The sequence below is a fragment of the Lathyrus oleraceus genome, chromosome 5 (genome assembly GCF_024323335.1).
Source record: "Lathyrus oleraceus cultivar Zhongwan6 chromosome 5, CAAS_Psat_ZW6_1.0, whole genome shotgun sequence".
NCBI classification, from domain to species: domain Eukaryota; kingdom Viridiplantae; phylum Streptophyta; class Magnoliopsida; order Fabales; family Fabaceae; genus Lathyrus; species Lathyrus oleraceus.
Window position 1 is genome coordinate 618,519,138 of NC_066583.1, and position 24,566 is coordinate 618,543,703.

General features: G+C 39.6%; 1 protein-coding gene across 3 annotated transcripts; it reads left to right on the forward strand.

The window, feature by feature from the left end:
* Window positions 1-709: 709 nt before the first annotated feature.
* LOC127087123 (pectinesterase 2.2) lies at window positions 710-5,289 on the forward strand. Of its 3 annotated transcripts, XM_051027979.1 has the most exons (10): window positions 710-1,093; window positions 1,301-1,401; window positions 1,553-1,784; window positions 1,905-2,445; window positions 2,545-2,670; window positions 2,755-3,500; window positions 3,600-3,749; window positions 3,891-3,943; window positions 4,029-4,353; window positions 4,471-5,289. In XM_051027979.1, the coding sequence occupies exons 5-6, from the start codon at window positions 2,598-2,600 to the stop codon at window positions 3,441-3,443; spliced, it is 762 nt and encodes a 253-aa protein (XP_050883936.1). In that variant the 5' UTR covers window positions 710-1,093; window positions 1,301-1,401; window positions 1,553-1,784; window positions 1,905-2,445; window positions 2,545-2,597; the 3' UTR covers window positions 3,444-3,500; window positions 3,600-3,749; window positions 3,891-3,943; window positions 4,029-4,353; window positions 4,471-5,289. The 3 variants fall into 3 exon arrangements, with proteins under 3 accessions (XP_050883936.1, XP_050883934.1, XP_050883935.1); XM_051027977.1 differs by having other exon boundaries at window positions 3,891-4,353; XM_051027978.1 differs by having other exon boundaries at window positions 3,660-3,749; window positions 3,891-4,353.
* The last annotated feature ends 19,277 nt before the right edge of the window (window positions 5,290-24,566 follow it).

Consider the following 24,566-nt stretch of genomic DNA (forward strand, 5'->3'; position numbering starts at 1 on the left):
ACATGCCTCATACACCATACAAGTAGGCCACAGTTAATCAAACAATTAAGATATAAACAAGTATATAATCGAATCAAACGATCGAAGAATGAAATAATGAAGCATTAAACAATGTATGAGTGTAAGTGCAAGGGACATGTCTCATTGTAAGAAAGCCCAAGAGTAAGCTATGTGAGGTTGATGGCGATGCTTAAAAAGCAATCGACTTACAAGGGTGTAAAAATGGGCTCGATATTAAATCGAGAAAAGTGTGATTTTTATAGTTTGAAAAAAGATTTTGAACTAAACTAAAATACAACAACTGTACATTATCAACAAAATGAACATATGAGTGTAATAAACATAAAAAGATATTAATCAACATACTAAAAGAATAAAAAATGCTAAAGGAAGATAAAATCAAATAAAAAGCAAAAAGTTCCACACATGAGTATCAAACCCTCTCCATTTAATACTATGAAACTAGCTTCTTTCCACTAGACCACTCAACAATATTTGCTACTGATATACTATGCTAAATATATGAACCGGGCTAAAAAAAGATTTAAAATAAAAAAACAAAATAAACATTTTTATGGGTTTTTTATTATCTCTGTTAAAAAACAAAATAAACTAAATAAATAAAAAGTAAATAATAATAATAAAAGAAAATAAAAGCATATACTTTTTTTGATTTTTGTGTTAAAAATGAAATAAATTAAATAATAAAAGAAAAATTTAAAAAAAAAGAAAAGAAAATGGAAACACAGAGGTTCGTCTTCCTCCCTCTCTCTCGCATCGCTCCTCTCACTGGAGACATTCATCTCCCTCCACACTCGAAACAGAGACAAACTCAAAGAGAAAACCAATACCCCTAACCTAAACTAAAATGACCAACATTCGTCTCATCCTATCATCTCCTTCACAACGAAACCGAAACGCAACGACAACAACGACTAAGAAAAACGCTGAACCTTTCCTAGAGCAAAATCAAAAGATGCAAACAAAAGGTCACATGTTATGAGGATGTCGAGAGAAATGTGATGATTACCTCCTCAAACGAAGCTCGGCGCGGTTATGATAGTGGTGCGAAGAACTGGTGCGCTCTCTTCAGGTAACTTCCTTCGCCGTCGAATCCGATCCTAGGGTTTCTCTCGCTTCTGCCTTTTTGCAATCTTGTATTGAAAAAGTTATCTTTAGGGTTTTTGATTCAATTCCGCCTCCAGGGTTTTGTTGTGCTCTAGGGTTTTTGTTGTGCTCCTCTTTTCTGCCTCTAGGTTTTTTACTGATTTGCCTCTCCTCTTTATATTCTGTGAATTAGGGTTACAAATGGGGTCCTTGCTGTTCAAAAGGAGTGTTTCTGCAAAGCAATTTGGATGCTCAGACACAGAATTACCCTATCCATGTTGGATTTAAGAAAAGGTATCCTTCACAAACTTTCTTCTCTGCTTTGACCTTATACCAATTTGGGATGTTTTTGGACTTTGCCCTCTGACTGTTGGTTAATGATTTTGCACTTTGGATTTTGCAATTTGACTGATTAATGTGTTCCCCCCTTATTTTTTTACCGCAGTAAAAGAATGGTGAGCATGGTTTGCTGCAACCTTGTTGAATTGGCCTTGCATTGCCCTGCTGGATCCCTTCGTTCAGTTCATCAGGTGGTAAGTGGCTAAGCATGGTTTTTCTTATGTGAGGCTCATGTTGGTTTTGGCCACTGCAGGATACAGGACCAATGCATTTGCTTCCAAATTCATGCCTCAAGGATAGCCATTACAACGGGATAGCAAGTCCTGTAAATCCAATATGTTGGTAGCTCCATTTGGATCAATATCTCATGGCTTGACTTGTGTTCACGGTAGATTGGTCATTGACACACACATTCATGAATTATGCATTGATGCTTCTGGTTGGTTTTGTTTATGTAGGTTCAATGACTTTGGAGGTGCAAGCTGGCGAGGTGAACTGATATTGTAAGTGCATGGCATGTCAGTTGCAGTAGGTTGGTTGTCGTTGGCGGCTAGCGTGGGTGGTTGAGTGGAATCCGGTTCTACCGAGTTTGCTGCATAATGCTTCGGGTGCAGAGTTCTTGTGATATGCTCCCATTTCACCCATGTTCGGTGCTGGATTTGCTTTTGCAGGATTATGGTATACATTTGGTTCAATTTTGGCCTGTGCATGATGGCATGGTAGGGAGAATGTTGATGTTACTAACTTGTGAACATGTTCAATTAAGTCTCAATGTTGCTGAATTTCCAGGATTTATAGCAGTGTTTGGAGTATGGACCTGTGGCATCTACCGAATTTCGGTCTGAGTAACATGTGCGGTTTTTCTATTGACTAACGGAGGCTTGACTTCGTTTTCAGGCATCACGAGACGATCCTTCAGCGGTGTTAGTCCTCTGTTCACGCTGTTAGATTTGAAATGCGAGGGTATGAATCGAGTGAATGCGCTAGCCAATCCTGTAGGTCAGTGTATGTTGTTGATTGTCAAATGGCCCTAATTGGCATAAGTTCAGTTGAATTATTATGCTTTATAACAAATCTGAACTGGTTTTATTGGTGTAGGCTAGTATGTGCATAGCTTGACAATTCAATGAGTAGAGCTTGTTGATGATGGTATGGATGCAACAATAATCACAGGCAGCTTGAATTTTATCGATGGAACAACCACTTTCAATAGTGCAACTGTTGGTATAGATTCTCCCCCTTGTCTGTATTTACCATTTCAATATTTTTGTGACAACTAATTTGTGAATGTTTAATTTGGTTTTGCAGCTGCTGTTGGAGATGAGTTTATAGCTCAGGACATAGGGTTCCAAAACACGGCAGGCCCAGAAAAGCACCAGGCGGTTGCTCTCCGCGTAGGTGCTGATCAATCTGTCATCAACCGTTGTAAAATTGACGCATTTCAAGACACCCTCTACGCACACTCCAACCGACAATTTTACCGTGACTCCTTCATTACCGGTACTGTTGACTTTATCTTTGGAAACGCAGGTGTTGTGTTCCAGAAGAGCAAACTTGTGGCCCGAAAGCCCATGAGCAAACAAAAGAACAAGGTCACAGTCCAAGGTCGAGAAGACCCAAACCAGAACACTGCAACTTCAATTCAGCAATGTAATGTCATACCAAGCTCGGACCTCAAGCCTGTGCAAGGCTCCATCAAAACATACCTAGGCCGTCCATGGAAGAAATACTCCAGGACTGTTGTGTTGCAGTCCGTCGTGGACAGCCATATTGACCCAGCAGGATGGGCTGAATGGGATGCCGCGAGTAAGGATTTTCTGCAAACATTGTATTACGGAGAGTACTTGGACAGTGGAGCAGGTGCTGGTACCAGCAAGAGAGTGACTTGGCCTGGTTATCATATCATCAAAACTGCTGCAGAGGCTAGCAAGTTTACAGTAACACAGCTCATCCAGGGCAATGTTTGGTTGAAGAAACACAGGGGTAGCCTTCATTGAAGGCCTGTAGAAATCGGCTTCAGCAGGCGTGTACTATTATGTTTCTGTAAAAAAAAGGTATCATTTGAAACTGCAGCTAAGTGTGATTGCATTCTTTCCAAAGCATCCAGCAAAATGATAATTGACTGCACTGTCCTTCTTTCACTTTCTCTTCAGGAATAGTAGTAGCAGCCACACCATTCTTATTAGAACTCATTCCTATTCTACTTGGAACAGGATGCCTTCTTGTACCAGAAGCTGGGAAAGAAAGCTGCTTCTTAGCAGGAGTACTTGGCACTTTGCTTTTAGTCTTTGCAACCTTTGCAGGTGAGCTTACATCTTCTTTCTCCGGAGATATCGCAATGCTATGTCTTCGATTAGTTTCGGAATTCTTGTTGAACACGGACTTTGAATCACCATCACCACCCCAAGAATTAGTGGTTGATGTTATTGCGTTTCTTTTAACAGGTGCCGGAAGTACGCTCCTTGAAGCTAGAGTTTGATGACTTGGTTTTTGGCCTGTAGGAGAGTTTTTACTATCTTGATTTTGATCTCTTAGAGCATACAATTTGGAGATTTCTCCAACTGACATAGTGTGATTTGCAGCACCTTTTGCTGATCAGAGAGCCTACAATCAGGGTACCTTAGACCCTCCAATGAACTTGCTGGTCGTAGTGGTGAATATAAGGACTTCAGAACATCAGGATGGGAGTTCAATGAATTGTACTGGTGTATGTAACCAATAAAAAGGCTCATAAAACCTCCAGCACATAATGCTTCAACTACCATAATAATCCCCAACATTGCAGAGATTGACAGAAAACCAGTGTAAGGTTTCCAAACAAATAACAAGTAGCAATGCAGCAGTACCATAAGCTGTCATGGCAAAGGGTATCAGTGTTTGGAGACAGAGCAGCAACAAGTTCCCAAGGTAAAATTAGGCCACGGATAATCATGTCTGTGTCTAGAATGAGAACCCAACCAACATTTATTGCATCTTTACTATATTTAAACTAGTGTATGACTCCGGCAGGTTTGTTTATTGCAGGGTACCAATCACCAGTTTTGGGATGTCTACTCACAGAAGGAACCTCAAAAATTGGAGCCAAATGCATTCCTTTATAATTCTTCTTCTTTTCATCGGTACAACTAAGAAGACGAGTAACAGGTCCAGGTTGTTTAACCTTCATATCAAAGTAATTCTGACTTTCAACAGAAAACAGTGTGTGCAATCTCCAAGATACCTTCTTTACCCCTTCTGTAAAATCAATACCCATCATCATCAAAAAAAAAACATAATTCAAAAGAGATTCCATCAACTCTGCGTACTTGTTTTTCTCACTGTTCTTTTTCTTAGCAACTGAAGCTGTGTAATTGTTCAAATCAAACCTTTCAACGAAGAATTAGAACTCAAATTCTGGTGGGGGGTAACTGGAGCAACTCCTTGAACAGTAGCATTTGTGGTTTGATTTGTGACCCTAGATGGTTCTATTTTTACAATTTGAGTGTTGTTTGTGGCTGGAATAGTAACTGCATCTTGTGATGAATTTTTGTGCGCACTTGTGTTGTTGGGAAATGAAGATTGAGATTGAGATTGAGAAGTTGCATTGGTAGATCTAGTTGTGGAAGTGTTGTTTTACCACATGTAACAGTACCTTTGGTGTAATTTGGATATGGACATGGGTTTATTTTAGGGTTTTCGGAATTGGGTTGATTTTGGTCAAAGTTGACCAAAAAGTCAACTGTTGACCAAAGTCAACAGTTGGTCCAAAAGTGTCAATTTTTTTTTGTATTTTCTTGTGGAATCAAATGTAATGGTTTAGAATGGTGTGAAATGAATTGAAATGGTTTGAAAATTGATTTGAAATTGTTTTCACAATTGGCTTGAATGTTTGACTTTTGGAAAGAAAATAACTTGACTGATAATGTGTATGAACAAAAACATGAAATGAGACCATAAGGTTAGGGTTTTGGCATAGTATCCATGAACCAATAACATGACTAGTAAGTGGCTTGCCACACAAGAAACCTGGTTGTTCAGATGACCCAAACCATAGAAATATCCACAATCACAACACCATGGCTTTGGATCAAGACCACAAACCTCATACAAAACCAAAGTAAAGTTAGGCCAAGCATGCCACACAAACATAAAAAATTCAGGAGCAAAATCGGGGTATGACAGATAGGAAAGGCAAGAATCAGAATGATCGTGGAAAACCGTATGCAGTTGGCAAAGGTTTTCAGAGACAGAGTGGGATGAAGAGGCCTAGTGGGGGAGACTCTAGTGCCCCTGCTAAGTGTTACAGATGTGGTCAGGCTGGACATCGTATCCATGAGTGTACCAGTAATGAGAAGAAGTGTTTCAAGTGTGGAAAAGGTGGTCATTTGGCTGCAGAGTGCCGGTCGAAGACTGTGACTTGTTTCAACTGTGGAGAGTTGGGTCATATTAGCCCTCAGTGTCCTAAGCCGAAGAAGGAGAATCAGTCGGGAGGCAAGGTCTTTGCTTTATCGGGTTCTGAGACTTTTGCAGATGATCGTTTGATCCGAGGTACGTGTTATATTAATGGCTTTCCTCTTGTAGCTATTATTGACACAGGTGCGACTCATTCCTTTATATCTTTGGATTGTGCTGTGAAACTTAAGTTAGAGATATCTGAGATGCGTGGAAGTATGGTGATTGATACTCCTGCGAAGGGTTCAGTGACTACTACTTCAGTTTGTTTGAATTGTCCTTTGAGTATTTTTGGTAGAGACTTTGGGATGGACCTAGTGTGTCTTCCACTAGTGCAGATTGATGTCATCCTGGGTATGAACTGGTTGGTGTTTAACCGAGTCTATATCAACTGTTTTGATAAGACTGTGATTTTTCCTGAGATTGAGGGAGGAAAGAGTTTATTTCTATCTGCAAAGCAAGTGAATGAGGAAGTAGCAGATGGGGCAGAGTTGTTTATGCTGTTAGCGACTTTGGAGGCTAAAGATAAACTGGTGATTTGCGATCTAGCCGTAGTGTGTGATTTTCCTGATGTGTTTCCGGAAGAAGTGAATGAATTACCGCCAGAGCGTGAAGTTGAGTTCTCGATTGATTTGGTACCTGGTACTAGGCCGGTGTCAATGGCTCCGTACCGTATGTCTGCTGTTGAGTTAACTGAATTGAAGAGTCAGTTGGAAGATCTGTTGGATAAGAAATTTATTCGTCCGAGTGTGTCACCGTGGGGTGCACCAGTGTTATTGGTTAAGAAGAAAGAAGGTACTATGAGGTTGTGTGTGGACTACAGGCAACTGAATAAAGTGACGATCAAGAATCGGTATCCTTTGCCGAGGATTGATGATTTGATGGATCAGTTGGTTGGTGCGAGTGTGTTCAGTAAAATAGATTTGAGATCGGGTTATCATCAGATACGTGTGAAAACTGAGGATATTCAGAAGACTGCTTTCAGAATGAGGTATGGACATTATGAGTATTCTGTAATGCCTTTTGGTGTGACTAATGCGCCTGGAGTGTTTATGGAGTATATGAATAGGATTTTCCATCCGTACCTAGATCAGTTTGTTGTGGTGTTTATTGACGATATTTTGGTGTATTCGAAATCTGAAGAAGAGCATGCTGAGCATTTGAGAGTGGTTTTAGGAGTTCTACGAGAAAAGAAGTTATTTGCTAAACTGTCAAAGTGTGAATTTTGGTTAGAAGAGGTTAGTTTTCTTGGTCATGTGATTTCAAGAGATGGTGTTGCTGTTGATCCTTCTAAGATAGAAGCGGTATCTAAGTGGGAAGCTCCGAAGTCAGTTTCGGAGATAAGGAGTTTTCTTGGTTTGGCTGGTTATTATAGGAAGTTCATCGAGGGATTTTCTAAGTTGGCGTTACCGTTGACGATGTTGACTAGAAAGGGGCAAGCGTTTGTTTGGGACTCAAAATGTGAAGAAGGTTTCCAAGAGTTAAAGAGAAGGTTGACTACTGCTCCTATTCTGATATTACCGAGTTCGTCGGAATCATTTGAGGTTTACTGTGATGCGTCATTGTTGGGTTTGGGTGGTGTGTTGATGCAGAACAAGCAGGTTATAGCTTATGCTTCGAGACAACTGAGGGTTCATGAGAGGAACTATCCGACACACGATTTAGAGTTGGCAGCCGTGGTATTTGTTCTGAAGTTATGGAGGCATTACTTGTACGGGTCAAGATTTGAGGTTTTCAGTGACCATAAAAGTTTAAAGTATTTGTTTGATCAGAAAGAGCTGAATATGAGACAGAGGAGATGGTTAGAGTTTCTGAAGGATTATGACTTTGGTTTGAATTACCATCCGGGTAAAGCAAACGTAGTGGCTGATGCATTGAGTCGGAAATCATTGCATATGTCTATGTTAATGGTTAAGGAATTGGATTTAATTGAGCAGTTTAGAGACTTGAGTTTGGTGTGTGAGAGTACTCACAATAGTGTTAAAATGGGAATGTTGAAGTTAACGAGTGGTATTTTGGATGAGATTAGGGAGGGTCAGAAATCCGATGTGCTTTTGGTTGATAAGTTGACTCTAGTGAATCAAGGTCAAGGTGGTGAATTCAGAGTTGATAAGAATGGTGTTTTGAAATTTGGTAATCGGGTGTGTATTCCGGATGTTACCGAACTTAAAAAGAGTATCCTTGAGGAAGGACATCGTAGTGGCCTGAGTATTCATCCTGGGGCTACGAAGATGTATCATGATTTGAAAAAGTTATTTTGGTGGCCGGGAATGAAAAGAGAAATTGCGAGTTTTGTTTATTCTTGTTTGACTTGTCAGAAGTCAAAGATTGAGCATCAGAAGCCGTCTGGGCTAATGCAACCGTTGGCTACTCCAGAGTGGAAATGGGATAGTATCAGTATGGATTTTGTTTCTGGTTTACCGAGGACAATTAAGAATTTTGAAGCTATTTGGGTGATTGTTGACAGATTGACGAAATCGACTCATTTCATTCCGATCAGAATGGATTATCCGTTAGAGAGATTAGCTGAGTTGTATATTGAGAAAATTGTAAGTTTGCATGGTATTCCGTCGAGTATTGTTTCGGACAGAGATCCTAGATTTACATCGAAGTTCTGGGAAGGTTTGCAGAGGGCTTTGGGAACTAAGCTGAGATTGAGTTCTGCATATCATCCGCAGACTGATGGTCAGACTGAGAGGACGATTCAGTCACTAGAAGATCTTTTGAGGGCTTGTGTTTTGGAAAAAGGAGGTGCTTGGGATTGTTATTTACCTTTGATTGAGTTTACCTACAACAATAGTTTTCATTCGAGCATTGGTATGGCACCGTTTGAAGCTTTGTATGGTAGGAGATGTCGGACACCTTTATGTTGGTATGAGTCCGGTGAGAGTGCTGTGATTGGACCGGAGATTGTTCAACAAACTACGGAAAAGATTAAGATGATTCAGGAGAAGATGAGAATTGCTCAGAGTCGTCAGAAGAGTTATCACGACAAGAGAAGGAAGTCACTTGAGTTCCAAGAGGGAGACCATGTATTTCTCCGTGTTACTCCGATAACTGGTGTTGGTCGAGCTTTGAAGTCGAAGAAGTTGACACCTCGATTTATTGGTCCTTATCAGATTTTGGAGAGGATAGGAGAGGTAGCCTATCGTATCGCTTTACCGCCGTCGCTTGTGAATTTGCATGAGGTTTTTCATGTGTCTCAGTTGAGGAGGTACATTCATGATCCGTCGCATGTGGTCCAAGTAGATGATGTCCAGGTGAGAGATAACCTGACTGTTGAAACATCACCTATGAGGATTGAGGATCGAGAGTTGAAGCAGTTGCGGGGTAAAGAGATTGCTTTGGTAAAGGTAGCTTGGGGAGGACCAGCAGGTGGCAATGTGACTTGGGAACTTGAGAGCCAGATGAAGGAGTCTTATCCAGAGTTATTCGCTTGAGGTATGTTTTCGAGGACGAAAACTCTTTTAGTGGGGGAGAGTTGTAACACCCCGATAAAATAAGATAATTATTTAATTTAAGTTAATAATATAATTATTAATTTAATTAAATAATTGGAATATTATTATTGGAATTATTATTATTTGGGTTATTATTTTATTGGAATAAAAGTTGGAATTTAGAAAAGGTCCCATTTAGTAAAAAGGTTTATTTTTTCACGAGAAAAGGAAAAAGGGACAGAAAAGTGGAAAAAGGGCAAAAGGAGAAGAGCAAGAGAACAAGGGTTGCAGAGAGGAAGAGCTTGAAGCTGAAGGATTGCCGGATTAACTCAGGTAAGGGGGGTTTATCGTCGATTAACGGGTATTATGGGATAATATGTAATGGGTAGTAGTAGACCATTGATTTGTCCCTGATTAGAACGACGCATGATGAAATTGTGAAATATGGGATGAATGAAAATTGGATTTTTGATTGTAAGGAATTCGTAGGAATTAGATGTAAATAATGCTAGTAATTGTGAATTCGAATAGAGTATGATTCGTGTTAGATGATATGAGCGATTTCTGTGAAAAATTGGACAGTGGAAGGTTGGAATTGGGAGATCTCGTAGCAGAGAACACCATTGCAGATCTGGAAATCTGGTTTCTGGTCATACGCGTATGGCACTAGGCAATACGCGTATGAGGTGGTCTGGTACGCGTATGACATTAGGCATTACGCGTATGGATGAGGAAGATGATGTTTTTAACGTAAATTTGTCTCTGTTGGTACGCGTATGAGGAAGTAGTACGCGTAGCATACGCGTATGAGATGGGCAATACGCGTATGGGCTTGGCCAAGAAATGGGCCATACGCGTATGGACATGGGGCATACGCGTATGGGCAGAATTTTGGTTTTCCTGAGCTGTTGTTGTACAGTTTTGGTCGTTTCAGATGAGTGATATAGTTTAGCTGATGTATGATATGGTAGGGATTATTTTTCGTTGTTTTGAGAAGTATAGGTGTTAGTAGAGTGTGCTAATACCGTGATTGATTGTGTGGCATGACATGATATGATTATGTGATAAACATGTTGATGATGTATGATTGTATGCATAATGTTGTGAATGTATCTGTTATGTATGCAATTGTAAATGGACTGTTTATGGCTTAGAGTGTGAGCATATGTCTATTTTGAATTGTTGTTGATGGTTGCATGCTAGGTGATTTAGCATGTATATTGTGGCCTTTATGGTGGTAGCTAATTCCCATGGTGAGGAATTAGTGAGTTGTTGTGGATTGTTGTTGATGTTTGCATGCTAGGTGATTAGCGTGCATATCATAGCCCTTTGGGGGTGGTAGCTAATTCCCATGGTGAGGAATTAGTGAGTGAGTCACTAGGTCTCAAATGAGTGGGACTAGTGGGCTTGGTAGCCGTACCTGGATTTGGTCGGTGAGGTTGAACTATATGTTCACGAATAGTCGGTACCGCATGCATGGAGTCTCATTGCATAATGTATGTATGACGTATAATATGAATGGATGTATTCCAATATTATACTTGTGTTGTGTGTTGTATGAGTTGTATTGGTATTAAGTATGAGGTTTGAGTTGATATTGCCATTGCTGAATGTGTAATCTGATTTGGGTGATGAAATGTGTTAATTTACTTAACATTGCATGATATTTTATAATGCTTATTATATCGATTGAGGAACTCACCCTTACAACTATTTTTTTTCAGGTAACGAGCAGTGAGTTGAGTAGAAGCTAATGTTCGGGGTCTAGTGTAATTTCCTTAGTGGGTCATGCTCTGATAGATGTAACATCGGGACGGGATGTTTTGTCTTATTTTCATTGTTGGTTGTTGAATGATCTTACATGTATGAGTTACAGGTTTTGAAGGATCAATTTGATCTGTATCCGCTGCGTATTATGCAAATGTTTTAATTGATAAATAAATGAGCATGACAAGCTATTTTGATAAATGCGAGAAGTCGTTTGTGTGACACCCTTAACTGCATAATTACTCTGATTGATATATGTTGTCATTTTAATTAAATATTTGGGGTATTTTAGAAGGGTGTTACATGATGCCAATGCTAGTGCATATGATGAGAATAGCATGAGGGATATTAGGGTCAAAATTGGGGTCTTACAGCAATTTTACATGGGGCAATCCAAGAATAGTCTTAAGGAATTGTTGAGTATGAAGCGAAAGTTCGTTGAATCACTCGATAATTACTTAAATCAATTATGTCTATTAAAAACGAGGTGCTTTACCCAAGTGCCTGAACATGAGTTAGTCGAGATAGCCGCTGGGGGATTAGATTACTCTATTAGGAAAAAGTTAGATACACAGTATCTTAGAGATATGGCCTAGCTGGAAGATAAGGTTCGACAGGTGAAAAAACTGAAGGCTGAGAAAGCCAGAGCGGACAAGGGTAAGAAGGAATGTGTGGCCTACGTAGATTTGGAAGGCAATGACTTGGCATAAGATATTGAATACAACCGTGTCAAAGAGATTGGGGTTGATGTGGCTGAATTAAAACTAAGGCCCCCATATGTGTGTAACTTGCTTGCACCTACAAATGGGACGAACCCTTCTAAGCATGAGAAAAATGATAAATTCCCTAAGAGGACCCATACCTTTGACGTAACCAAATGCGATGAAATATTTGACTTATTAGTTACAGATGGTTAAGTACTAATGCCACCAGGCGCAAAAGTAAATATAATAATTTTTTAGGTAATTGTAAGACCCCAATTTTGGCCCTAAGATCCCTCATGGCCCATATCATATCATATCATGGCCTCAAGGATCATTGCATACCCTAGCTTCCCTCCTAGTGGGTGGGATACCTTGTGAGTGTGGTTCTTGATCACCAAGCATGTGTTGCATTTGTATATCATTGCTTTTCATACGTTTACTAACCAAAAGTACAAAAATATTGTCATCTAACCATGTTGCTTGCAGATGAAGTTAGCCAGGTCAATACAGTCAAATCAGGCCTTGAGCAATAGATGGTGGCCATTCTTGAAGAATTTGGACACCATAATCGTTCATCAAGAGTTCATATAACTTGTGATATCATCTGAAATCAAGATCTCAATTGAAAGAGGCTTGAAATTCATCAGAACATGGCCCAGTCAACTAAAAGTCAACTGTGGTCAACTGTGCATTTAATCAGTGATTTGATGATTGGAATTGGTTAGAAAGACCTCATTCATGTCTATATAAACTTCATTTGGCATTTCAAAGACCAAGGTTGAAGGAATTGAAGTCAGACAGAAAATTTCCCAAAATGGCAAATGAACCTGTATTCTCAGCTGCCCAAAACGGAAAGTTTTTGACCTCAAAAACAGAAGTCCAAGGAAGCTTCAAATGAAAAATTGTTCAACATGACAGATGTAGATCTTGTTCTCACCTTTCCAAAAAGTCCAAGAACTTGAAAATCCGATGTACGGTTTGCAAGATATGGCTCAGTGAATTTCGGAAAAGACCCGCAATCGGGAGGGCATAACTACCACATGGTTTATCCAAATTGCAAGTTCTTTATATGTACAAACTCCATTTAATGTGTACTTCAAAGTTGCATAATTGGATTTTTTGGAAAAGGCTCAATGCAAAATGCCATTTTTGAAGTGAATCAATTTAAGGAAGGAAGGGCAAAATGGTCATTTTTGGAAATATTGAGAATTTGGGAACAAGGCTTATACCAACAGCTTCCAAATGCTATTTTGGACTTGTTTCAAGTATCCATTTGCTGCTAAGAGGCTTCTAAATTCAAGAGCTTAAAATCCAAATTTACACACATGAACCATTTCTTCATTAATCACATTTCTCTTGCTTAATTATGATTAAGTTAGGATTAAGTACTTGATATATATACTGAAATCCTAACAGAAAGGAACTAATCACAATTGCATAATCATTTTCTCATCATAACAGAAAAAATCAAAACGAAAAATCTCAATTGTTCTCTCATTTTGCAGAAAAAACTTCAATAATATTTTTGCATTTTTGACCAATTTCACTGGATCTTTGTGACAATTCTCTGGATAATCATCATTGTTAGGTGTTTTGGAGTTTCTGTTTGCAGGTTCTTGAATCAAAAAAGCTCAAAAACGCAACTGTTACAATCTTCAGTCATCCATGGCAGCGACACGATCTCACTCTTTCAAGCATTGCCGAGCCAAGCGAATCACTTCATGCGTCTCCTGAATCAATCTCCAGCTTCTGTTTTCGCTCGTTGAGGCACAACGCTCGCGGTTTCATCGCTGCAACATCAAGAAGGTTAATATTCGATGCTCACCAAATGCAAAATTATGTTGTGGTTATCGTAGATTATAGCTCATGGATCGTGTATCAATTTGTAGAATTGCGTTTCTTTCCGAATTGTACGAGTTCTTGTAAATTGAAGTTGCGAAGCCTTTATTCTTTTCCTTCGATTCTTGCTGTATATTGATTGATAGATGAAATTGAAACCATATTTGCACTCCTGAGGAAAAACCGGTTCGACCGGTATGTGATTTAGTGATTTCCATGGCCATTTGCGAAAATCTGGAACCTGCAGCGGTGAACATCGATGAAGACGATGATGAACTCCATCATTTTCTGGAAACACTTCGCCCTTAGATCCGTTTCATTTCCGTTTGCTGTACGTTCCGTGTTTGTGTGGTCAGGTTGCATCCCAGCCGTCTATCCCTTCTGTTTGAAACGGCAACGTTTAGGCTGTAACATTACTGATTTCATCCGTGCCACTGCCTCATTATTTAATTAATAAATCCAAATAAACCAATATTAATTCTAAATAATTATTAAATAAATATTTAGCAACTTAAAAAATTCATATAATATTCAAAAATAATCCAAAAAATACCATGATTTTTTTGTTAATCATATTTTTTCCTCTATTATTTTATAAAAATGAAAAATAAATAGTGCTTTGAATAAATATTAATTAGCCATAGAATGTTCTAAAATGTGCATTATTTCCATACACATTACCATTTTAATTCTATAATTCACATAGTCCATCCTAATTAATTGAAAATTGATACATGAATTCTTGACATCATTCTGGATTTTTTGACATAGGTTTGGGAATTTTTTAGCCTATGGTCTATTATATATGAATTATTGAAGTTGGACATGTATATATGTGACATAGTTTGGTATGCTGAATTCATCAAATTATTTACCATGCTTCCCATTGGCCAATGGCCCTAATTTTTTGCAGGAAGTTTATTTGACATGTTAGCTATCATTGATAATTTTTGTGGATTTTTGCAATCCATTTTCGATTTGATTCATATTTTTTCTTGCTGCCTAGCATGTTAGAGTTCCATAGGTATAACCTTTAGCATTTATGTTGCCATATCCTCATAATTAATCCAATGGACATGAAACTTTGTAGGATAGTTCTTAACATGTTAAGGTAGCTTTTGGCTTTGGTCCCATGAATTTTGAATGTAACAATTGCTGTTTGCCATTAGATGGAAGTTGGTGTATAATTTTTGACTTCATTTGATGTAGTTTTTGCATGCTGTACCATGTTTAATTAATTCCTATTGATCTATTAGTCCAAATGACTTGAAAATTAACATGTGGCTTGCTGAATGTCTTCTGGTTAGAACATAATTTTTGTGGATTTTTTGGTGCCATTTTGGCATTTATTTGAATGCGATCTTGCTGGTCGTTTGTAGGAGACTCCACATTGCACCTTTTGCCTTATAGGTTGCATAAATTAAAAGGTGCACATGGTTTGGATATGGGACCAATTGGGATCCCTTTGTATTGATATTACTTGATTTTAATCATGAATTGGCTGCTGTTTTAAGATTTTTCCATCTTTTGGACCCTAGGCTAGTCCTAGTGGTCATGTTACTTACATTTGAAGTTAATTGTGCCTTTTCAGGTTAAGGAGTTAATGATTAAGGAATTTGCTCCACATTATGGATTGTGTTACTTGACACATATGACTAATGTATTTGTTTTGTAGGATGTTTGGTTCATGTGAGCCTTGTGCTATGCATATTATTGTATAATTGTACTTTGTTAATTGATTCTTATGTTGTTAGCTGTTTATGAATGGGACGCTGATTTTATTGGATTGTTTTCAGGTACCCTTTAGTCGCTCAGTTCTCTTAAGAACTTGTGTTGCTTTGCTAAAATAGCAACTTGCATTGAGGTATAAAACCTTCTTCTTCATGTAGTCTGGAGACCCGGTCCGTTATTTGACCGGGCAAATTGTCTGAAGTCCTCCTTAAGAGGCATTGATTGTGTATGTTTATATTTGTCCCAAGCAGGAAAAGTCCTCATTTGAGGCAATTGGTGGAAGGTAGAGATAAATAGCCTATCTCCCACTATTCAGTGAGTCTTCTCCTTGCTCCCATTACATGGTTGTAGCATTGAGATCCAAACCCAAGATCTATCGAGTCTATATATAGGGGAAAGAGTTCCTACTTTCTGAACTCCCCCACATTCTTATATTTACATGCTCTCTCGGACATGAGATAGAAGCAATGAGGCACACCCCTCATATCCTTTCATCTGCTTCACCTGAGCCCCTCAATGGCCAGGTTAAGAGCGACACTTGCCTATTACAGTGGACTTTCATAGTCAAACCCTTGCTTGAGCCCAAATTGTGTGGTTATAGCGTGTGCTCCTTGATTATATGGTTTGATTATTTGATTCATCATACATGATTACTTGATTGCCATTGTGCATTTTACCTTTGATTGCCATTAGTGCATATTTATGTCATTTGTCCTTGTGACATTGTTTGCTTACCCATTGAGGAACCAGGTATAAGTCCCTGTAAGCTGGCATCTGTTCCCATGACATGGAAGGGGTAGAGTGTAAGACCTCATTGGTCACTCATACCCATTGCTTAGTGCATTCATTTGTGCTTGTATGTGAGGATCCATTGTAAGTCCCTGTGATGTGGCATTGGTTCTCCTAGGATCATACTGTGGAGGTTAACATGAGTCCAGATAGATTGGCAGTTGATTTCCCTGTTTTGTTTTTGTTTTATTCTGATGGAGATTAGTGTAAGTCCATAGAGTGGCTTCTGATATCCTTACTTGTTTTAGGAGACAGGTATAAGACCATTGAGTGGCCTCCAGTATCCGCTTTTATTTACTTTCATCTGTTACCATGTTCAGATCTTTGCTCATTTGTAGCCTATTCCTAAGGACCCACTTGAATCATTTCCCATATGATTTCAAGAGGCGGACCCTTCTAAGAAGTTTTACATTCCACCATTATCCATTCATCCCATTATGTCCTACCTTTTCACACATGTTTTAAAACCTGAGATAAGTGTTGTGCAAACATTCTCACTCTTTCCAAATTAGAAACTTGGACCTTAAGTCCATGATTTTCCAAACTTCATTTTGTAAATACTTCATTTTGAATTGACTTTAATCATACTTTGACCTTTTTGTAAATAATCCAAATAACTTCACTCATTCAAATGATTCTGTGGCTTTGTCCATGCTTGTTAAGTTTTCATACATTAGCTATAGGTTTGATTTACCCTAGTTGGTTGATATTAATCTCACCTATTTGTCCTTAGTAGATGAATTGTAAGTCTTCCTTGCCTATTATAGGGTTAACCCCTCTCTGGCAAGTTGAAGCCTTTCTCACATGGTGGACTAGTTGTTATACAAGGTTGAGTTTTCTCCCGTGGGTAACGTAAGACCTTTGCGCTTGTGTTTTAAAATTGAATCCACTAACTTTTGGAAGTTTTTAGCCGAACTACGAGGTTTTGATCCTGTAAAGGTACGTAGGCAATGGTTATCCATCCAAACACAAAAATAATTAACATGTACATTCTTTTCTCATCATCCCACTCATGTTTGCACAATACTTATGTCATAACAAATAATAATTTTCAAACAACAAAGTGTGAAAAGGGCTCCCTAGGAGTACCTAGGACGCATTGGGTGCCTAACACCTTCCCATTGCGTAATTTACCCCTTACCCCGATCTCTGATCTTTTTATTAGTTTTCTACGTGTAAAACTTCTTAGGTTTTTGTTCGCTTTTTAACCAGTCCTTAGGATAAATAAAAGTGCGGTGGCGACTCTATATTCATTGTATACATTGCTTATGATTTAACCAATAGATCATATAGTAACGAATACACCGCTACAGAAAAGTGGCGACTCTGCTGGGGAGTCTACTCCTTGGTGGTATTGCCTACTTTTCACCCTTGTTGTGTGATATATTATTATTTGTTATTTGACATATTTTTGTACAATTTGGGATAACTGTATTGATTGTAATGTTTGAATTGCTTGATATACAAATGCTGTTTGCTTTGGTGATCTCTGTGAGATGAGTTCTATACCCGAACTCGAGTGCACTCTAGGATAGGAGAATGGCATAGTCTTGTCGACTGGTGTGGAGTAGTCCTTAGCCAGTTGACTTGCGAGTCCATTCACTTGGTGGAGGTCATGTTGGATTAATAATGTCACACAAGTTATTTGTGGTTAGGCATTATTCTTCCAATCATGTGCCTTAGAAGCCAAGGACCTTAGTTTACCAAACCCATCTTGGCCTATTTTTAGGACGTAGTGCGGAGGTCGTTCAGATGTAAGTTCTGATGCGATTGTCACGCGATACTACACTCATAAGAGTTTCTCTTGAGAATATTTTTGGAATACGAGTATTCGTTCCTCCGATAATATCCGAGAGATGGGACGATGATTATGGGAACCTCTGGTAGAACATGTCTGGCAGGTTTAAACCCTAGTACACTCCCTTTGGGTGGTTCTTAACCAAGACTCCATGCTCGTGACTCTCAACAAACCCGTGATTCGTGGTTGAGTCGTTCAAACATCGTTAATATCAATGGATCCCGGATCAGGTGTAAAACCTAAAATCCACCAAAGTGGCTGGTTGATATTAAGGATGTTTGAGCCGGTTCATGTACCGTTAATATCAATGGAACTTGGGTGTCGATAAGGTGAAAACCTAAATCCACCAAAATGGATGATTGATATTAGGGATACAATGAGCTTTCCCACGACCTTTGTTGGTGTGCTTTGCTTGATCCTTGAGTGTGATTGTTGCATTCACGCATTCATGCATTCATCTGCATCCATATCATCAGAAAAAAGAAAATTTTCAAGGAACTCAAAGGAGTTTATTTGCAAAAAATTTCAAAACATGAAAAAACCGGGAAAATTTTTTCACCTGATGTATCTGATGAGATATTCTCACATACGATCAAAATGCTTAAATATTTCAAAGTTTGCAAATAAAACCTTCGAGTTCCTTTGAAATAAAAAACAAGCATATGCATAAACACTTCATGCATCATTTGCATAAACGGGTGTTTTGTTCCGGTCTCCCATCCTGTGGTCTGACCCTGCGATCTTCATTTATTTTGAAGACGCACATCGCCGGTACTACACCAGAGCCGATTCTTCGAGATTGATGGATCAGTTTGAACAAGAGAATTGTGAACTCAGAGGAGGAATATTCCCGACCGAGTGCTTTTGATGGATTAAATCCCGGGCTGGCATTGGCTACTGTTCTGGGGCGTTTGATGATCAATCTGAGGAAGCCACTGTTATCATTGAAGAAGATGCAGAGGATATGAGCAATTTTGTTATGCCTGGTGGTGTCTGCCACAATTGGGTCGCTGTGGATGTTCCGACAGTTATCCATAGATCAGAGTAAATATGCTCACTTTGTTTGAAACCCTTCTCCCATGCCAAAAGGAGAAGTGATGACATGTTTGGCTCATATATACAATGATGTTTTCATTCAATTAATGCATTGTTAAACATTTGTTTTTTCCATTTGTTTTCACTTTTTGCTTTGCATGAAATCAGTGATCACAAAAAACCTGAAAAACAAGAAAACAGCTTTTTCATCTGCATAAATGATTTGCTTGTTTAAATGCTAAAAGCTTTTCATTATCCAGAATCATTATGCAGGGATTTCTAAACCCATTGAACATAATGATCCAACGCCATCTCCCAATCTTGAATTCCTTGTATTTGAAGCAGAGGAAGATGATGTTGAAGGGGATTCCTGATGAGATTACCCGAACACTTGAGCAATGAAAAGCAGATCATTCAGCTGCGTCTCAAGAACCCAGCAACAGTCAAACTGGGGCATTACAAATGTAATGTAAAAAAAAAAATAAAAATAAAAAAAAACAAAAAAAAGAGAAGAGGGTGAAAAATCAAAGTAAAAGCAAAAATCAGGAAAAATTTTTCAAATAGAAAAAAGAATAAAAGAAGCCTGATACCCTCAAAGTCCCTAGTTGACTAATGCTGAATGAACTCAGAGTCGTTATGACCAACTGAATTTGATTGAAGAGAAGCGATTAACTGCCATGTGTCATGGTCAGTTATATCAGCAGAGAATGAAGAAAGCATTCGATGAGAAGGTCAAGCCTCGCGTGTTCAGAGAAGGTGACCTCGTGCTCAAAAAAGTTTTGTCTTTCGCGCCCGATTCCAGGGGCAAGTGGACTCCAAACTACGAGGGTCCATATGTTGTTAAGAGAGCCTTTTCAGGCGGAGCTTTGATGCTTACAACAATGGATGGGGAGGATTTCACTCGTCCTGTGAATTCAGATGCAGTTAAGAGATACTTTGCCTAGAAAAAAAGTATATGCAAATGAAAAACAGAATAGTTCGCTAAGTTGAAAACCCGAAAGGGCGGCTTAGGCAAAAATGAGCGTCTCGGTGGAGAACCCGCAAGGGTAATCCAGGCAAAAATTAGAGACTTGATAAAAAAGCATATTTGCATCCCGCTAGATTGAGTACCTCACCCTGGGGCAATCTAGGCAAAAATTAGGGATCAGGCAGTAACTGCATCCTGACAAGACTTTCTGTTCACCAGCCGTCTTTTCGTCAGAAGATTCTCGATTCGTCGTCAACTGAAGCTTTGAATACATCGAGATTCAAATTGGTAGAGAAAGGATCATTATGTTCAATGTAGCCCTCTTCCAATATATATCACTGATTTCAAATTTGTACAGATCTATGGAGTCTTGCCATTTGCAGACTACCATTCCATCAAATAAATTTGAGCTTTTATCCAATTATTTGCACTCTTATTTGTTTCAATTCAACAAATGTTTTGCATGTTTTAATTGATAAAAATATCATTGTTTTAAAAACAAAATTTTTCAAAATTATTGTTTTAAACAAAGTGAACATTCGCAATGATAAAAGGATACTCGAAGAATTTCTCAGTGCTCTCCCAAGGGTGGCATGGTTTCCTACAGGTAAGACATTTGTTCATACTCCTGGTTTGGTTTGTATCCTTCTTCTCCAGATTTGATTGTTGGGGTTGTTCCCTAAGCAGAGATTTGGTTGTTGGGGTTGTTCCCTAAGCAGAGCTTCTGTGGATTTTGACTCCCCGAAGCAGAATGGTGTATTGAAGACTCAGTCTGTTCTCCAGCAGTAGTCTCTCCCCGGCTTGATTACTCAGTTGTTCAGAAAATTTGTGGTTAGTGGGTTGATATCCCCGTATCCCGTATTTCTCCCCAAGTGGGTTGCCAGCATAATTGCAAGTCGAGTTGTTGGTGGGGTTGTCCCCCAAGCAGAGTATTGTTGAAGACTCAGTTTTCTCCAGCAGCGGTTTTCCCCAGCATGGATGCTTTCCTTGTGGAAGATTCGGTAGTTGATGGTTTGCCACCTTGGTGCCTCGTCACTTTCTCTAGTGGGTCGCTATCCCAGACTTTATTTGTCTCCTTGGCGAGTAGAACAGTTATTGATATCCTCATTGCAGTCGCGAGCAGAGTTGTTGTCACTCTCCCCAGCGCAGTTGCCAGCGGATTTGTCTGTTTTCTCAGCACGGTTGCTTTCCTTTTGGAAGACTCGGTAAGTCAGTGGTTTGATACCCGGTACTTTACCTTTTCCCCGGCAAAGTCGTCAGTGGAGTGTTTACTTTCTCTCTATCAGAATGGTTGATATTCTCAGCAGAGCAGGATTTATTTTCCTACTCCATGGTTAATCGGGTTGATATCCCAGTATTTTCATCCAGCTTTCTCCAGCATTTGTCTGCAGAGCAGTTGTTGCGGCAGTATTGCCTGTTGAACCTCCTTCAATCCCCGGTATGGTCGGTCGATGGCTCCGTCATCCAGAGATTGTATTGATTTCCTGATTACTCTTCGATCCTCAGTAGAGCGGATTTTGTTGCATAATCTGCTGATGTGATCCATCAGATATGTGTTCGCCCCGAGTAGAGTGGTTTGGTGTAGAATCTACTTGTTTGGTGCTTTCCTTCCTCAGTGGGTTGTTCCCCAAGAGAGTAGTTGATGATATCCCCAGTAGAGTTGCTTGTGCAGCCAAACTCTATCCGGGTGACCTTTGCTCCCTCAGTGGGTTGTTCCCCAATGGAGTTATGTTGGATCCGTTTCCATAGCAGTGTTTGCTAGGATCCCCTGCAGGACTTTGAGATTCTCTTGTTCCCCAACAGATTTTGTCTTTGTGGCTTTTTGCCTGTTGTGACTTTCTGTGCCCCAGTTGGGGTGATTCGCCGAGCCATTGCTCAGAGATTTGGTATTCTCCAGATATCCCTGATTCTTTTGCTTCTGCTTTCCAGCAGTACCCGCAGATCTTTGCTTTATAACATATAGATCTCCAGCAGAATTGGCTTTCCAGTTGGTTTTCCCTTGGAAGTATAATACCGGACGTTTGATTCCTGGACCTGTTGTGTTAGAAATGTCTGTTTTGTCAGCATTCATCAAACATAAATCACGCATATTCATGCATACTCATAAAACATTCAGATATTCATGTTGCATTTTTGCCATATATCCTTTGTTTATTATTCCCTGCTATGGTGATATAGATCTTTATAGATCTTCCTAAGCAGATGTCGGGTGTTAAATCTCTCCATGTAGAGTCAGCCCCATAAGCAGAAAGTGTCTGTCTTTCCTTCTGCAGTTCCCCACTGAGATATACCCTCGTGGATGATGGTTTCTTCCGTTTCCTCCCAACACATATATTGGGATGGAGGTTCCTATTTGAGTTATATCCTCATTAGGACGTGTCTTGATTCAGTCTGTCTTTTCGGATCTTTCCTGAATTGACATTTGTCGTCTATTCCTTGTGCTTCCCTGTGGTGATTTCTATCCCCAGCGGAGTTTCGGGCCTCTACCCTTATACCGGTAGTTGTAAGTCCTATTGTTCCTTGTCCTCTTGGCGGAATTTGTGGTTATATACCTTTCATTCCTCCGCAAGAGTCGATTTTTGGCCTCTACCCTCATACCGGTAGTTGTAAGTCCTATTTTCCTGGCTTCCTTGGCAGAACTTGTGGTTATATACCTTTTAGTCCCCAGCCAGAGTTGTTGGTTTTCTACCTGATAGCCGGTAGTCGTAAATCCTAATTCCCTACTCTCCAACAGAGTCTGTGGTCTGTTATAAACCTCGTTTTTGGTTTCTCGTGCGGATTCGTGATTTATTCTATCCCCACGAAGAGTTTTTGGCTTTCTACCCCGTATTCTGTAGATGTAAACCCTAATTTGTGGTTATTCCCACCAGGTATGGCCACTGCCCTCATACCGGTAGTTGTAAGTCCTATTGTTCCTGTCCTCTTGGCGGAATTTGTGGTTATATACCTTTCATTCCTCCGCAAGAGTCGATGTTGGCCCCTACCCTTATACCGGTAGTTGTAAGTCCTATTCTCCTGGCTTTCTTGGCGGAACTTGTGGTTATACACCTTTTAGTCCCCAGCCAGAGTTGTTGGTTTTCTACCTGATAATCGGTAGTCGTAAATCCTAATTCCCTACTCTCCAATAGAGTTTGCGGTCTGTTATAAAACTCATGTTTGGTTTCTCGTGCGGATTCGCGATTTATTCTATCCCCACGCGGAGTTGTTGGTTTTCTACCCCGTATTCGGTAGATGTAAACCTTAATTTGTGGTTATTCCCACCAGAGTATGGCTTCTGCCCTCATACCGGTAGTCGTAAGTCCTATCTCTTTTCCCCTAGTAGCGGTAACCTTTGTGGTTCGGTCTGGCTGGTGGTGGATTTTCTGTTGTTGTGGTGTTATCCCAAACAGAGTTTTGTTCCCGGTGGTGATTTATATCCCCAGTGGAGTTTGTGGTCTTCTACCCCGTATTCGGTAGTTGTAAATCCTATGTCGCTGTGATTTTTTCTCTCCAGCGGAGTTGTATCTTATGATACATGTGGATAATTGCCGGTTGCTAGCAATCTTATCCTCAGCTGAGTCTTTGGTTTCTTACCCAGTAGTCGGTATTGTTAAACCTCTTGTTTTCTCAGCCAAATTTGTGGTCTTCTGCCCCGTATTCGGTAGATGTAAACCCTAATCTCTCCTTTGTGGTTATCTTCATTCAATATTCGATGTTGATATTCCTTCCTGCCTTGGGTAGTTGCTCTTGAGTAAGCACTTGTATTCCCAGCAGTCTCCTGGATCATTGCCGGATGCTTGCAATGTTATCCTTTTGAAGTCGCCAGTGGGTCTTTTCACCGTTTGCTAGTGATTTGTTCCCCGGATCATTGGTTGTTTATCAATGTATCCCCAGCTTTTGCGGATAATTGCCGGATGCTTGCAATTTATCCCCAGTGAGTCTTTCACTTACCTTTTTGTTGGTAATGTTGTTACCCCCTTTTGATTGGTCATCATTATATGCCTGTTTGGTATCCCGATGCCTCTCTTTTCGGACGATTTATCCTTTATTAACCCTTATACCGGTTGTGGATAATCTTCCATGCGAGTATACTATCCACGTTCTGACGGTAATGGATAATATATCTCATGCACTCTTCAGTTGAAGCCTTTGTGTTTCCCTGGTCGAGTAAGATTCGTTATTTCCCTTTGCGGAGTCGAATATTTCTTTGTTGGTGGATAATTGCCGGATGTTTGCAATTTATCTCTTTGAGTTGTCTCTCGTTTACCCGGATGCTTGGTATCGATTGTCTCTCTTTTTGGTTAGTCACCTATTATATACTTCGGTATCTCTGGTGTCTTTTCCTTTCGAGTATATTATTCACGGTCTGCCGGTAATGAATAATATGTCTCAGGCGCTCTTTAGTTGGAATCCTTTGTTGATTTGCCCCAGCTGAGCAAGATTCGTATTCTTTGTAGAATCGAATATTCATCCTTTAACCTGTTTATGTTCCGGATGTGTGTTTTGGCATATATACCAATTCACGTTTTCGGTAGATCACCTATTATATACTCCGGTATCTCTGGTGTTTCTTACCATGCGAGTTTATTATCTACGTTCTGACGGTAATAGATAATATGTCTCATGCGAGTATCTTATCC

What these genes read in the sequence shown, in the direction of transcription:
- LOC127087123 (XM_051027977.1), top strand. Translation starts at nt 2,598, where the DNA reads ATGGATGCAACAATAATCACAGGCAGCTTGAATTTTATCGATGGAACA. An exon ending in TTTCAATAGTGCAACTGTTG is followed by an intron (nt 2,671 to 2,754) that starts GTATAGATTCTC and finishes TTGGTTTTGCAG; the next exon opens with CTGCTGTTGGAGATGAGTTT.